Source organism: Hemibagrus wyckioides, linkage group LG21, assembly GCF_019097595.1.
Source record: "Hemibagrus wyckioides isolate EC202008001 linkage group LG21, SWU_Hwy_1.0, whole genome shotgun sequence".
Classification (NCBI taxonomy): Eukaryota; Metazoa; Chordata; class Actinopteri; order Siluriformes; family Bagridae; genus Hemibagrus; species Hemibagrus wyckioides.
In genome coordinates this window covers 19,129,177-19,144,507 of record NC_080730.1, presented here as the reverse complement: position 1 = coordinate 19,144,507, position 15,331 = coordinate 19,129,177, and the positions used below count along the sequence as shown (strand labels likewise).

Here is a 15,331-nt window from a genome sequence, read left to right as displayed (position 1 = left end):
AATGCAGATCAGATAGTGCCCGGTGGCTCAGTATTATAAATAACCAGAACATTAGCTCACAGACTGGGGGAAAATGACCACTGCTGAACCTTTAATGGTTAATGAACAACCATAATAGGTAGGTGAAGCGATTCGTCGCTAGTCTAGTGGAAGCAGGGAACAGATGGGAATAAAATAGGACTAATATTTCAGCTTACATCAATGAAAAATTACATGATGAAAGAGGAGGAGAGTGCTTGAGCTGTAGACAGAGGATCCCTTGGAAATCAAGCCTTTTTAAAGTGACATAAGTGGCCTGTTAATGCTGTGAGTGATCTGAAGATTTAACACCAACACGGTTCCTGCTGCCTGAGCGAACAGTCAGGGAAGGAAGCCAAGCAACATCTCTACAGAGTATACAAGAGCTACAGGAAAGAAAGGGGACAGTGTGTGTACGTGTATAAGGGGGTGGATGGGATATTATGTCCTTTATTTACACTGAGGTGTGTAACTCCTGCATCTGACACACGCCAGTCTTTTCATTCAGGGGCTCTGACTGCTTCGACACACATCTTAGCTGAAGCAGGTGTTCATATCTCATACAACATAAAGCATCAAGGAAATATGCTGATGAGATTTCCTGTGTGTGTGTGTTTAAAGATGCTGTTAGAGTTTTTTTTTCCTAGTGCACCTCATATTATATATATATATATATATATATATATATATATATATATATATATATATATATATATATATATATATATATATATATATATATATGTGTGAATTCACAATAATAAATGAATGTACCTAATCAGGATCTCTGTGCATCTGTATCACACTGACTCACACTGCAGCTGGCTTATCAAGAGAGCTGTTTTTAGACTTGTACACCTCACCTCACTACTTCCAGCCTACACCACCACACCTCAGTGACCAAACAGGAAATGCATCAACGCTACAGATCCTCCAAGCTCGACATCTGTGCTGTGACAGCGAACACGTTGAGAGGTGCGCAATGGAAATCGGTCTGCACGTGCACCAAATCTCCAAAATGTCGGTTAACTTAGAAAAATCATCTGCTGGAGAGAAAGCCAAGTGACTAAGATAGAGGAAATAATCATGACTTAGTATTGTTGTAATACTCTACTGAGGACCTCGCATACAGCTGACGTATAGATAATTTAACACTGGTCACTTAGGAAACTAGAGTGACAGGCAGAAGAGTAAGAGTTCAGTTTATTTGTACATATGAAAGTGGTTTAGTGCGTGTATTGAAAATAGACAGCATTTGATAGATCCTAATCAATATAATCAGAACAAATAATCCAAGAAATATGAACACATCAGTCAGTAATGTGACTTTTTTTATTTTATGGATTTTAATTCCACTTGAGCCTTTTTCACTCTCAGTGTTTTCTAACGGGAACACTTTTTGTCACATTCAGTGAATAAAACCTCATGAAGTTATGAAAGAATTTGAGAAAGTGTTTGAGAGATCAGAAACACTCGAGTGGATCAACATTTTCGCTCATAAAATGTCCCGCTGCGGTCAGTCACTATGACGACGTCCACTGTAGAAGTATGAGAAGGTCTTGCTGGATAAAAGTGTCTGCCGAATGAGAAAATGTGAAATCAAACGATCTTACAGTATTCGATTTTTGCGGTCAGTAAAAGTCTACTCCTCTGTCCCTCAGGGTAACTGAGCACAGTGTGTCAGTGTTGTCAGAGCACAAGACCAGCATTGTTCCAGCTACTGTATCTCTAACAGGCCGGATCTGACAGTTCCTCGTTTGGAGATAAAGAAGAAGACCCAGTGGTTCAACTCGCTCAAAAGCTGCCAGACATGTGATTTAGTATTTAATCCAATATTTACTCACTTGGGGACTACATGAAGGACAGGACTGAAGGACATCCAGGATGTGTTCCTGCTTGCATCCACTGTGACCTTGACCGAGGTTAACCAGCTAACCTGACACACACACATACACACGTCTGATAAAGCTTGTGATCCTCGAGCATCCTGAACTGCTTACAGTTTCATATGTCATGGTGCTACTTTTACTCTGTGTGGTTTTCAGGTCCCTAAGTGCCTGAGTAAGGTGACAGCCGCCCTAGGCCGTATGCCCAGACGCGTTCAACAAAAGAGGAACCTTTCCAGACATTTGCATAGTGGATCTGTCACATACGTGCCGGCTGACACTGACTCTCACAAGGTTGAAAGCAGAAGTTGCAGGTCATGTTAAAGATCATGTAAGATTTTATTTGCTTGTGTACATACATTTAATCAGCTTTCATTTTCATCATCACAGTGCTTTGCCATATTTTAATTATTCAATATTCTAGACAGACTTTGAGTATCGGAACTAGGGATTTCTGACTATTATAGTTGCAGGATTGTGAGCAGGGGGGTTTGTGTGCTTAGCTTTCAAAAACCACATGACATTTAAATCACTCCTAATACATCGCTCACTACATTTTTCAATCACTTCTGCAAACCCAAGAGAGTATGACATTAAGATTTGATCTGAGCCAACAGGGTTAAATATGAGTTTTTGATAAACCGTTAATTACAGCTTCAAGCGCAACAGCACACACCAGCTCTCTCCAAACTGGTTCATCTGGTGCGACATGATTTTGTTTCTCAGCAGCAATAGTTTAAATATGAATCGAATAATGCTTTGCAAAAAGAAAATATCAGAAACGCACACGTTCAGCTCTGAGTAACATTTCCTGCTCAAAAACTTTCCCATGGGCTTAGAGAAGCACAGCCAGTGCTCACACGTGAGAGAAGTTGAATGACACTGTGGTCAATTCTGGATATACGGTGATGAGAAGTATCGTTCACTTTATGACAAAACCTTACACAAGGTTTCACACGAGTCCTTTTGTTTCAAGCTGAAGTTCAGCAGCTGACTAGACGGTAACGCAGGCCATTCCTCATTTACTAAAAAAAAAAAACCCTGCTGTGCTTATGTGCGGTCAGCTTTGAGGAGAATATGCAAACAGGTCTAATATCTGCATGCCACTTTAGTCTGATAGCTGAATATCAAAATCTCAGTTTGCTTTCTTCTCTGACATTTTACATTTGAAAAGAATCATTTTCCATCGTATTACGCTTCTTGTGCCTTGCTGTATGACAACACAAGCTGCTCTGCCTCCTCCTACACTGCAGCACACACATCATTCCTCCGGCTCAGGCAGCACACAAAGCACACAACTTTTCATCCTTCTGAAACTCTCCAGATCACCAGGCAGAATTATTCTAAAAACCTTCGCAAAAGCACACGTATTGGTCAGTTTTTTTCCTGTTTGTTCACCAAGACTGATGCATGTCTCTGTACATCAAAGCTCTCAGTGGTGCACCGATGGAGTTTTCTCCGTCTCAGCTCCCGAACTCAATCGCCCTAAAATCTTCAAACATGACACCCTCCATGAAGCCTGAGAGTTTGGGATAAAACCAGTCCTGAATGGTGAGCATGAATCTTTTATTCTGGTGGGTTTCCATAAAGAGCTCATGGGTCTTAACAAAAAGTAATACAGAAACCTACTTATAAACACACACACACACCTATTCACGACTATTTAGCCCATTTTCTAAACCATGTCAGAAGGAGCAATGAGGAATATCCAGTGCTCTACAGTAGGCAGGTTTAAATAAGGTGCAGTTTATGAGGATTAGGGAAACAGACACTATTTCAAACACAGCGTATGTTTTGTCATCGTTTCAACATTTTCTTTCTTTCTTTTTTTTTTTTTTTTTTTTTAGCTCTGCCTTTCGTCAGCACTGGTTTCTAGCCGGCTGTGTTTGTGAAGTTACGCCGTTTTCTAAGCTAATGACACAGAGCTGTCTCTGACCACTTTCCATTCTTTACTGTCGGATTAAAAACCCGTGCTCTTCCGCACAAAAGAAAAGCTTTTTTCTCGTCCCGCAACCAGAGGACCGGAATACCTGAAGGCGCTGAAGCCAATCGATCATCACAAAAGAATTCTTTCAAAGTCAGCACACAACCTTGGATAAAAAATAAAATAAATAAATCTCATGTCGAAAGAAATCTCACGGTGAGAATGACTTTAGATTTCTGCAGTGATCCCTTTTATGGATCTGTTTATCAGTAAGAAGTTCTCGAGAATTGAGCCATCTTTTTATATCTCTACATCACAAATACTGGGGCTCTTGAGTGGTGAAAGAGGAAGTGACCTTTTGTCCAGATGCATTTGACCTCGAAGCTTTAAAATGCAATTGATTCCATACACATACACAGACACACAGACACACACACAGCTTCTATCTAATTCTAACAGTTCATTTCTCCAGTTTGTGCATCTAAAGTCCACATATTTGAATGGACATAGCTGGAAATCAAAGAAAGTCGTGTTAAAACACAGACCCCATGATGTCTGCCCCATAACCGGAATTTCTGTACATCTGATGTCACCGACACACTGCCTCACTATGTGGCCAAATAAGGTGTTAAAGACAGAGTGAAATGGGGACAACCTTTTAAGAGTGGTGAAAAACTAAATCCCAGGCTAAAAAATTCTCTCTCTCTCTGTCTCTCTCTCTCTCTTTCCCTTTCTCTCTGTCACACACACACACACACACACACACAAGCATAAACAGTCACACTCACTCACACACTCTCACTCACAGACATTCAAATACCTGTTCTGCTGGTCCCTACATCAACCCCCACACACACACACACCAGTTCCTTGTCAAATGCCCTTGTTGGGCAGGAAAGCAAAACTGATCTTGTAATTTATTTTTAAATGTATCTCACACACTGACCACTATCCAAAACACACACACTGACACACACACACACACATAAAACACCTGTCTGACCTGCTATAAATCATTCAGTTTCTGCCACATTCACAGAGGTGTGGTGCCCCGGAGCTGTTGCCATCAACAAATTGCCTCGGCTATAGATAATACAATACATCATCATCATCATCATCATGGATAGACCTAATACACAATGCACCACAACATGTAAAGTCTAAAAGCATGCGGTTCTCTTATCAAGTCACCAAAATCCAGGAGAAATCATTGTGTGGTAGACCAGACAAATGAGACGCAGGTAGAATTTTGTCAGCTCTACTTGAATCATTGTAAAACTGCTGATTAAGGTATATGGGCATGTTGAATGGTTCTCTCCACACACACACACACACACACACACACACACAGATGCTCCCTCATCTTCCCTCGTGCTCCTTTCTGGATGTTTTTCAGCTGGATATTTATTATCTTAGGCTGTTTTGTAGCCAAAGCAGTTGTCAGCAATAGTGGAAGTAAAACGTCTAGCATTGCCTAATGTCATAGCTTAAAAAAAAAAAATTCCTAGAATCAAATCTTGCATCTTGATCTTTAGAACATGTCAGAAAATCACAAGAGGAACGTCCGAAGAACAAGCTAGACAACCATATCTACAAAGCAGGATTGCGCCACACGTTGCACTTTATTGGAGCTAGGACAAACTTCTGTCCCTAGCTCTGTGGTGTTGTTTCTGTCTGTAAGTACATGTTGTATGTTGTCTATGCAGCACCAGGGTCCTGGAGAAACGTTGTTTCGTTTCACTGTGTACTGCATCAGCTATACATGGTTGAAATGACAAAAGATTCATGACTTGAGGATATGTCCTCTAAGCACAGCAAAGAATATTTGGCAGGTTTAGGAGTAAAACATGAAAACCTGTTCATAAAACCAAACAAGCCAAGCTGTAGTACATAAAAACACCAAAACAAGCTGGGAAAACTTGCTCAGTATCTCCAGGCACATGGTTCTGCTGAGGGAAATGATGTGAAGGATCCCTCGCCGTATTTGATTATTTTATGAATTCACTTTTGGTCACAAGGACAGCGTCTAGTTAAAAAGGCATGAGGCAAAAATCAAGGCCAGAACCTAATCTTTTCACAATTACAGTTATGGCCTTGATCATCTACAGGAAATTGTCATTTCCATCACATGCTGGAGTCAGCGCTAAATGGTATAAAGACGTTTTCATTTCTCCTTCCTTGGAGAGTGTGTTGAATGCTCTCATTTGTTCTAGTAACCTGTTGGTTCACATGCTTTAGATCTTTTGAAACGAGACAGGAGTCACTGGATCTGGAGTTACTAAGACTATTAAAAGTACACACACACACACAGACAGACACACACACACACACACACACACACACACAGTGTGCTGTTCAGAACATGCATTTCCCCATTCGTTCTCCAGAAAATAAATAAATTTAAAAAAGTGAAGTCTAGTAAAGCTCCTCTAGCATGTACTATTCTGTACCATCAGCCTGCAAACTCCCTTAGTTTTCTGCAAAAAAAAAAAAGTCAAAAATATTTCTTATATATATATTTCAGATATGTCAACCTTCCTGCAAAGTATTTCCTGCAAAGTATCTGGCAAAGTCCAGCTATAGCGTGGAGATTCTCTACACTATGAAAAAACCTTCACCTATATGATGTGAACGCCTGAGTTAGTTTCATCAGTGCACCAGTGTAACTACTGTCAGTGCATCTTTCATCAGTGCACTACTGGGTTTCACCAGACTGCATCAAAGAGCTTAATATGGTTTAATGCCCAGGTAATGATGCAGACATGATGCTCCCATCATAGGTCATGGGTCACGGATCATGGGTCAAATAAGCTGAAAACCACAGTACAGTATCTCACTAGCTTCAGCTGGAACTCTCACAAAAGGTATGTTCCCAAAATAGAAAATCTTCTGAAACTGGGTTACCTGACTGTTTCTGAAATTATGATCCTCTCCATGCATCTGAGGAACCCGAACCGTCAGCTCTCATGTGCAGCACTAATCATACAGGACGAATCACGATGACTCTGTTAGCATAGAGGCAGTACAGCGGGTGCAGCGTAACAGCATTGAGGAGGGATTAGCTTACTCATATTCATTAGCCTACAGGGGGGCTAAGTGTGAGGAAGGTTAATTATCTGCTAGCTGGTTTTTATGCAGCACATTAGTACACATGGTAGCTGAATGATGTCTATCAGGCTCTGGTGGGAGCTGGACATCGAGTCAGCTCTCAGCTTGTAACCCTCTTATAACTAAAACGATCTTTAGCACGTGAGGAATAACACCGGTCCGGCCAGACAAAAACAATGTACATCCAGAGGGTTTTTTACATCACCACACTGTGTTTATTCTGCTTATACCGTGGCACCTAGCAAGAAGTTGCGATAAAACGTTGCACATTTTAGCAGTTTAAAGTGAAAATCTATTGCTGTGGAACATGTAAGAGACAAGTCAGTTCCTGTTCTCACATTTTATAGCCACTATAGCTGTTGTTCTCTTACCTCAATTCTTTTTTCTCTCTTTCCCTTTCCCTTTCGCTCTCTCTCTCTCTCTCTCTCTCTCTCTCTTTTTGTAAACGCAGCTTGTCACCTTACAGAGAAACCAGAAGGCATAACCTCCTCTGTCCTGAAGACGTTTCTGTGCTGATTGACTTCACAAAGTGCTAACGCTCGAGACGAATGTTAAAGAAATATTTCCTAACGTCTCCACATTTTTCTTAAGCCATTTATTATTATTAGTCTGGAGTGTGTGCTGTGTTTGTCAGTGTAAGTCAGTGTGTATGAGCTGTTACTATGGAAACAACAATGTATTAGAAGAAGTGCATTGATGTAAACCTGTTGTTTATGTTAGAGAAGGAAGTACCTGTGCTGCTATATGAATGTGGTTTAAGCCTCACTTCACGTGACATCGCTGACCTCACACTGACATCATTTCTGATTTATACCCTAACCAAAAGAAGCATGAAAACTGAAACCTGCATGACAAAAGTGTATTAAATTTCCAGAAGCAAATGCATCCTGCATACGCTATGGGACTGAGGAGGTGACAGCAGCACATGCGTATGAATAAAGCTGTAATAAGTGGGAAGTGGTAGCTCAGTGGTTAAGGTGTTGGAAGTTTGTGAGTTTGCTCAGTTGTAGAAATGAGATAAATGTAAGTCGCTCCAGCAGATAAGGGCATCTGCCAAACGCCATAAATGTAATCGTGAGCTGTATATCTGCACTTAGTAAACCTTTGGTTATGACATACTACCTGGAGACCGTGAAGCAAATGTGGACAAATGTGGAAGACAGACAGACGGGAAACAGCTGCCACATGTGTAAAACTGCAGACTAAAAACGAAAGCAAAATATGCATGGAAGAGGAAGAGAGAAAGACAGCAAGAGAGAAGGAGAGGAAATTTTTAAAAAAAAAACAGACAGACGGGTCTTACCGCGGAACTTCTTAGGAGGGCTGTTAAGATCTCCAGCTTCTGGTTGAACAACACAGCGGTCGTCCACTAGGCTGCGGTCAAAGAAAAAAATAAACGTTACAGATATGCAAACAGTGTGTATGCAGACTAAATTAACATGAACACATTTATTATACGATGTGCTTCTGAAAAGCGACGTACAATCTGAGCCTCTAAATCTTTGGTTTTTATTATGAGAATATTTTTTTGTAGGATATACACTAGATTGGCAAAAGTTTTGGGACGTCTGCCTTTACATGCACATGAATGTAATATGGATTTGTCCCACCCTTTGCAGCTAGAACAGCTTCAACTCTTCTGGGAAGGCTTTCCACAAGGTTTAGGAGTGTGTTTATGGGAATTTTTGACCGTTCCTCTAGAAGAGCGTTTGTGAGGTCAGGCACTGATGTTGGACGAGAAGATCTGGCTCGCAGTCTCCTCTCTAATTCATCACAAAGGTGTTCTGTGGGGTTGTGGTCAGGACTCTGTGCAGGACAGTCAAGTTCCTCCACACCAAACTCACTCATCAATGTCTTTATGGACCTTGCTTTGGTCACTGGTGTGCAGTCATGTTGGAACAGGAAGTGGTCATCCCCAAACTGTTCACACAAAGCATGAAATTTCTCCAAAATGTCTTGGTATGAAGCTGAAGCATTAAGAGTTCCTTTTACTGGAACTAAGGGGCCGAGCCCAACCCCTGAATTCAATTATTTAGAGGGGTGTCGCAAAACTTTTGCCAATAAAGTGTATTTTTATATCATGATCCATATCGTGTACCAAAGAAATGTTTTGAAGTATCACATATGCCTGACTCTCTGTGGGGTTTTTTTCTTACATGTTGCCCACCTGTAGAGACGAGTGTTCAGGGAAAACAGACTTCAAAGAAAAATCGGAGAGAGGAAGTGCAGGAAAGAGAGGAATATTTTGAAAAAGTGAATAATAAATCTGTTGGAAATGTTTATCTGCACTCAGATCTGTGAGAAGGAGATGTAAGGACAAGCCTTACTTCAGTTGAGGGAAACTGATGAGTCTGATCCGTGAGAGAAAACAAGGTCTCTGTGCAATGATCTGGTCATTCGGCTGTCCGGCAGGGAGAATGGTGTGGCTGAGTCATTGTGTAGTATTGTGGTGAAATAAACCGTATGCTGATTTACTTAGGCAGTAGTCTGAATTTAAAGCACTGTCTGCTCTGCTTCTATATATTATTATTATTATATTTTAATGGCACGTCATCATCAGTGGTGTTTTGTCTGTTAGAATGCTCGCAATTATGAGGTGTTCATTGTTTAAAGAGTCGAAAGAGGATTTTGAGTCAATTTTTTGTGTACCTCTACTATCCACTCCAGAGCTACAGGCAAAGCACGGGCCTTGGCTGTTTAAAAAAAAACCCCATAACTTTCTCCTGGACCACAGATGCCATGTTTATTGTCTGCTCTGACCTGAATGTATTAATGTGCTTTATTTTTACACAGTAAAGAATCCATGTCTGCTAAATATGTTAATGAGTGATAACCAACTAGTAAAAAAAAGTAGATCCTGCATCACTGGCTTTCTTGCAGCTACCACCACGTCAGCTATCTGCTAGAGGTGCAACACATGAAGCGGTCACTATGGCAACATTTACATGAGGCACAATACACCAAACACAGCATTGTGAAAACCAGGACCTAGACTTCTAATCATCACGAATGCCTGCTTCATGGTTTGGACATGACACTGATGGGTTAGTAATATAAACAGTGAAAACACACACACACACACACTATCCTGCGTCATCTCTGGTGACTTTATCGTCTACAGTTTCTGAAGCTACTCGCTCTGGCTGTCATGTGGCTTTCATAGCACCCATAGTCCAAATCACAAACAGAAGTTGCTCGCTTTCTCTCTCTCTCTCTCTCTCATCCCACAGAAATCACACACAGATGACCAGCGCATAGGCATGGGCGCACATGTACACCTACACACACCCACACTTTGTTCTACTGGCAGAGTCACAGGCCAGGTGGCTCATTACTGCCTGTCTTGTGTGAGGTCAGTCAATGGCACAGAGACAGAGCCACACAGATCTAAATATAGCTCCAGCTTTTCTCCTTCTCTCTCTCTCTCTCTCTCTCTCTCTCTCACACACACACACACACACACAAAAGAGGGAGAGAACTGATTACTGGGCAAAAACACCAGGCGTGTCTTCTTGACAAACGAGTGTTGTTAAACCGTAGTTCTTCAAATCCACACACACAGTTTTGTTGTCGTTGAGGAGTGACACCAGGCAGTGCTGTGTGAATGTGTGTGTATGTGTGTGTGTGTGTGTGTGTGTGTGTGTGTGTGCACCAGAGGAGTCATTGAGACATGCTTCAGACTGGTAAAGGGGTGGATCAGAGCAACACAACGTGGCAGGGTGTGATTAAGCCTGATGGTAAGGTGTCTTCAGCTTGGAGGGGGAAAAAGGCACTAAAGCTGAGATTTCGGTTTAATCAGAAACTCGAGTGCAAACACTCGCGCAGACCTTTTACACTCGCACGGACCTTTTACACTCGCACAGACCTTTTACACTCACACGGACCTTTTACACTCACACGGACCTTTTACACTCGCACGGACCTTTTACACTCGCACGGACCTTTTACACTCGCACGGACCTTTTACACTCGCATGGACCTTTTACACTCGCACGGACCTTTTATACTCGCACGGACCTTTTACACTCACACGGACCTTTTACACTCACACGGACCTTTTACACTCGTGCAGGCCTTTTACACTCGCGCCCTTAACCATCATATTCTCTCATTTCACAAGTCATGTTTTTTTTGGGTTTTTTTTAATGCAGGTGATATTAAATGTCATAAAATAATATGATCCTAAAATATCCATAAACACACTATATTTCCAAAACTATTGGGACACCCCTCCAAATCATTGAATTCAGGTGTTGTTTTTCAGGGGTTGGGCTCGGCCCCTTAGTTCCAGTGAAAGGAACTCTTAATGCTTCAGCTTCATACCAAGACATTTTGGATGATTTCATGCTCCCAACTTTGTGTGAACAGTTTGGGGATGACCACTTCCTGTTCCAACATGACTGCACACCAGTGACCAAAGCAAGGTCCATAAAGACATGGATGAGTGAGTTTGGTGTAGAGGAACTTGACTGTCCTGAACAGAGTCCTGACCTCAACCCCACAGAACACCTTTGGGATGAATTAGAGCGGAGACTGAGAGCCAGGTCAAAACTGGGACGTCTGCCTTTACCTGCACATGAATGTAATATGGAGTTGTCCCGCCCTTTGCAGCTAAAACAGCATAAACTCTTCTGGGAAGGCTTTCCACAAGGTTTAGGAGTGTGTTTATGGGAATTTTTGACCGTTCCTCTAGAAGCACATTTGTGAGGTCAGGCACTGATGTTGGACGAGAAGGTCTGGCTCTCAGTCTCCACTCTAATTCATCCCAAAGGTGTTCTGTGGGGTTGAGGTCAGGACTCTGTGCAGGCCAGTCAAGTTCCTCCACACCAAACTCATTCATCCATGTCTTTATGGACCTTGCTTTGTGCATTTGTATATTTATAAGCCACATTCACAGTCTTCTCCTAGCCTAGGACTGCATGATAATGCTGAAATGCCAATGCCTCTTTCACTCAATATTAAAATGTTGATAATGTTTTATCATATACAGAAAATCATATGATTTTTCAGATTATATTAAATGACCTGAATATAAAATATTTCAGAGTTTTAGGATTCTTCTTCTTATACTGAGTGAATCCCTAAAATTATAAAATAATAAATACATGAGGAGAAATTTATACTGCAGTAATATTTGTACCTCTAACCTTCTTTGGATAGCTATCTTTAGCTTTCATGTATGCAAAAGAATCGTCAGAATGGGACAAGTGCTCGTGATTTAATACACTAGAGATTTAAAAATACTAAAGGAAAAAAAGAAAAGAAAAACAAAATGTCTAATGGTATCCAATGAGCTAAATAATAATAATAGTAGATTTTTTTTTTACATATATAATTTAAATATTTATACTGTAGCAGTCAAAAAACTTGTTTGAGATCCCCGGTGATCTGCGGTTCTCTGAGGCAGATGCAAAACTCTCAACCAGGATGTAAACCAGCACCTCTGGTTAAAAATAAAACCCTGGTACACAGCCCTAATCTACTGAGCCACTGCCACCGTTCTGGGTTGATTTCAGGGAAAGAGAAGCAGGGCAGCACACAGGACAGGGCTAGAGAACAATGAAAGAGACAAGAACGTACCCCAGGGTGCTGATGAAGCCGTTGGTGGAGCCCTCCGCATACAGGGAGCAGATGTCCCCAATGTGGAGGAAACTAGACATCTTGTCTGACATTTTTCTCAGCTTTTAGGTCCGCCTGTCAGATTAAAGAGAGAGAGAAAAAAAACGGCAGAATTTTACTTTAGTGCACGATTCAAGCGGCTCATGCAAATTTCCCCTCCCCGGATGCTTCACTATAATCTAATAAATACAACGTTTTTATGACCAGTAATTTAGGCATAAGTGTACGATAACGCAGATGAGGTCATAAGTAGGTTATGACGATCCATGGCTTCTCCAGCGAGAGCACACAGGACTGCAGGGATAAAAATCTAGAACATCACCACCTTCCATTTTGAGGTGGCCTAGTTTTTACAGAGAACTTGAACAGAATTCAAGGTCTGTTCACTGTCACTGTGATGGGGGGAACACAGGGCCACGCCCGACCTGATAACTGACCGAGGAGAACAGATCAAATCATGCAGGCGATTCGATAAGCGTTTATCGTTCATGGTGCTACAGGTGGCAATTTTCACTTTATGTAAAAGTTCCAAGACATGAAAAGGCAGAGACGTTGAAACCTGCAGCACTCAAGCATGAAGAGGATGCAGGTAGAATTACCAGGCCTGAGAATCAGACGAGAACACAAGGGTGGAAATGTTCCTTTCGCAGTTCACAATTGCACAACCGTAAACAACCCAGAGAAGTGTTTATTTTTATATTCCCCTTCTGCACAGGAGGAAACGGGAGGATACGCCACACACAAGTTCAACAGATACTCTCAGCCGCAGACATGCAGCCCACAGAAACCTTCATCAACGGTCAGAATCCAGACAGAGATAGGATTGGGATGATGTGGAAAAACAAACATCTTATCACAATCACTCAAAGCCTGTGTACGGTTCAAGCCGTATGTCCAAAATAGTTTTATTAAGTTGCTAAACTGTGTGTTGTGTCACAGCTCCAGGGTTCAATCCTGAGCTCAGGTTATTTAAGGTTCTCTCCATGTCTCTGGGTTTTGTCCGGGTTCCCTGGATTCCTCCTACCTCCTTGCTAGGTGCCAAAGACGGTTATCCAGGGGATTCCTGCCTCACACACACACACACACTTTTCCCAGGACAGGCTCTGGATCCACCGAGGATACGGCACTTACAGATGATGAAGAAAAGCGCTGGACCACAGCACTAGTGCCTCTGTATCAATGTGAACATCTGTAAACATAACAACATCATGATGTCTTTACACAGCTCCTGTGGAAAGCTTCACAGGTTTTATAATCCTTTTAAAGCGCCGATAATATCGTCGTTTTCAGTCCTAGTTTGATCCTGATCAGGATCCCCGGGAATACCGGGCACAAGACAGGAGAATTCGGAGGAGGGGAGGGGTTTGAAGCACCACTAACATCAATTAACAAATGATCTTGTCTTATTCTCCAGCTGTTAAAATAATAATAAAGCGTGCATGTTGTCCTGGAGACACCAGATCCCAAGAAGTAATCTGCAACAAGTAATCTTTTTGGTCCCAGGATGGACAAGGTGCAATCAAGTCAGAGAAATAAATGAGAGGCTTTGATATAGAGACGTTATCACGTGATGAAGCTGAACCCATGAAGGGAGACCAAACACACACACACACACACACGGGTTTTTTTAACGGCAGCTGTTTGATCAACGGCACGCGCTGAAATCACCATGCCAACACTTCCGTTTCAGCACAGCTAACATACTCCATCATCTTCATCATCATCACCACCACCACCACCATACAGCACCTTAAATAAGATGTTCCTGCGACAAAACCCGAGACCCATGCACATCCCTGCAGCACTTTAATGACACCTACTCACAAAGTGAGGGATGAAACCCTGGACTCGAGCCTGGAGCATGATGTGCGTCCACCCGTGGGCCGTCAGTCCATCACCTGCAGCTTTTTAACCACTGCTTAACCCGAAGAGTGCTTAATAAAATGAGGAAGTTTTAAATGTGTGTTGTGGTTCCTGACACCTACCTAAAAGGTAATGGAAACCAGAAGAGTAGAAAAATCAGTCTATCATTAATCTCAGTATAGAAAGGGCTCGCGCGTTAAAAAAATAGCCGTTTAAATTTTTTTTTTTTTTTTGGACCAACGAACTTTTCCAACGGTCATCTCTCTGAGGAGCCTCAAGATCCATGAACACGACCTCCAAAAGTGACCAAAATGAAACCAAACATTACGGCGTACAAAATCCTCTAAGCGTCAATAAATAAATAAATAAACATCTTTCTAAACATGACAGGCGGGTTTAAATCCCACGCTCGCGCATGATGCTCGCGCACACAGCAGCGTTACCTTCTGAACAGTACTACTACATCAGCTGAGGACTGAACTTTTACCTCCTGCAGATGGAGAAGGTGTCAGAACACAAGACGAAACACAGCTCGCTCAGGGAGAGACAAAGTCCGCACACTTCTCGCCGCTCGGTAAGTCCATGGTAGGTGACCAGTAAAAGAAAACAAGGGAGGAAAAGAGTCCAGTTGAAAACCGCGGCGTCTGGTTTGACGGCTCTGTGTGTCCCCGGCGCTCCGCCGCTCCTTCTCCAACCTCCACGAGCCGGGGGAAGCTCCGCCCACTTTTTTCTCTCACCGCGCCTGTCTGTGGGAAATGTAGTTTTTCTTCGTGATGGTGTTTATTTATTTATTTATTTAATACAGGTATTTTTAATAGACATTAAAAAGCAGTAGATCTCACTACAACTCGTTTTTTTCCTTTTTGTGTCTACTATTGTCTGTTTGTCTTGCATAAAAGTTCAAAGTGATGTA

General features: G+C 41.9%; 1 protein-coding gene across 13 annotated transcripts in view; it reads right to left on the bottom strand.

Annotated features, from left to right (window-relative positions):
• The window catches only part of itpr1b (inositol 1,4,5-trisphosphate receptor, type 1b), a 110,060-nt gene extending 94,939 nt beyond the window's left edge, over positions 1-15,121 (bottom strand). For 7 of the 13 annotated variants that reach the window (XM_058374105.1, XM_058374112.1, XM_058374106.1 and 4 more), the window contains exons 1-3: positions 14,906-15,121; positions 12,517-12,630; positions 8,240-8,310 (exon numbers count right to left, since the gene is read on the bottom strand). In XM_058374105.1, coding sequence (XP_058230088.1) covers positions 8,240-8,310; positions 12,517-12,608 — 163 coding nt within the window. In that variant the 5' untranslated portion in view covers positions 12,609-12,630; positions 14,906-15,121. The remainder of the gene's footprint in view (positions 1-8,239; positions 8,311-12,516; positions 12,631-14,905) is intronic. The other 6 variants (XM_058374107.1, XM_058374113.1, XM_058374116.1 and 3 more) reach the window with 1 other exon arrangement.
• Positions 15,122-15,331: the final 210 nt, after the last annotated feature.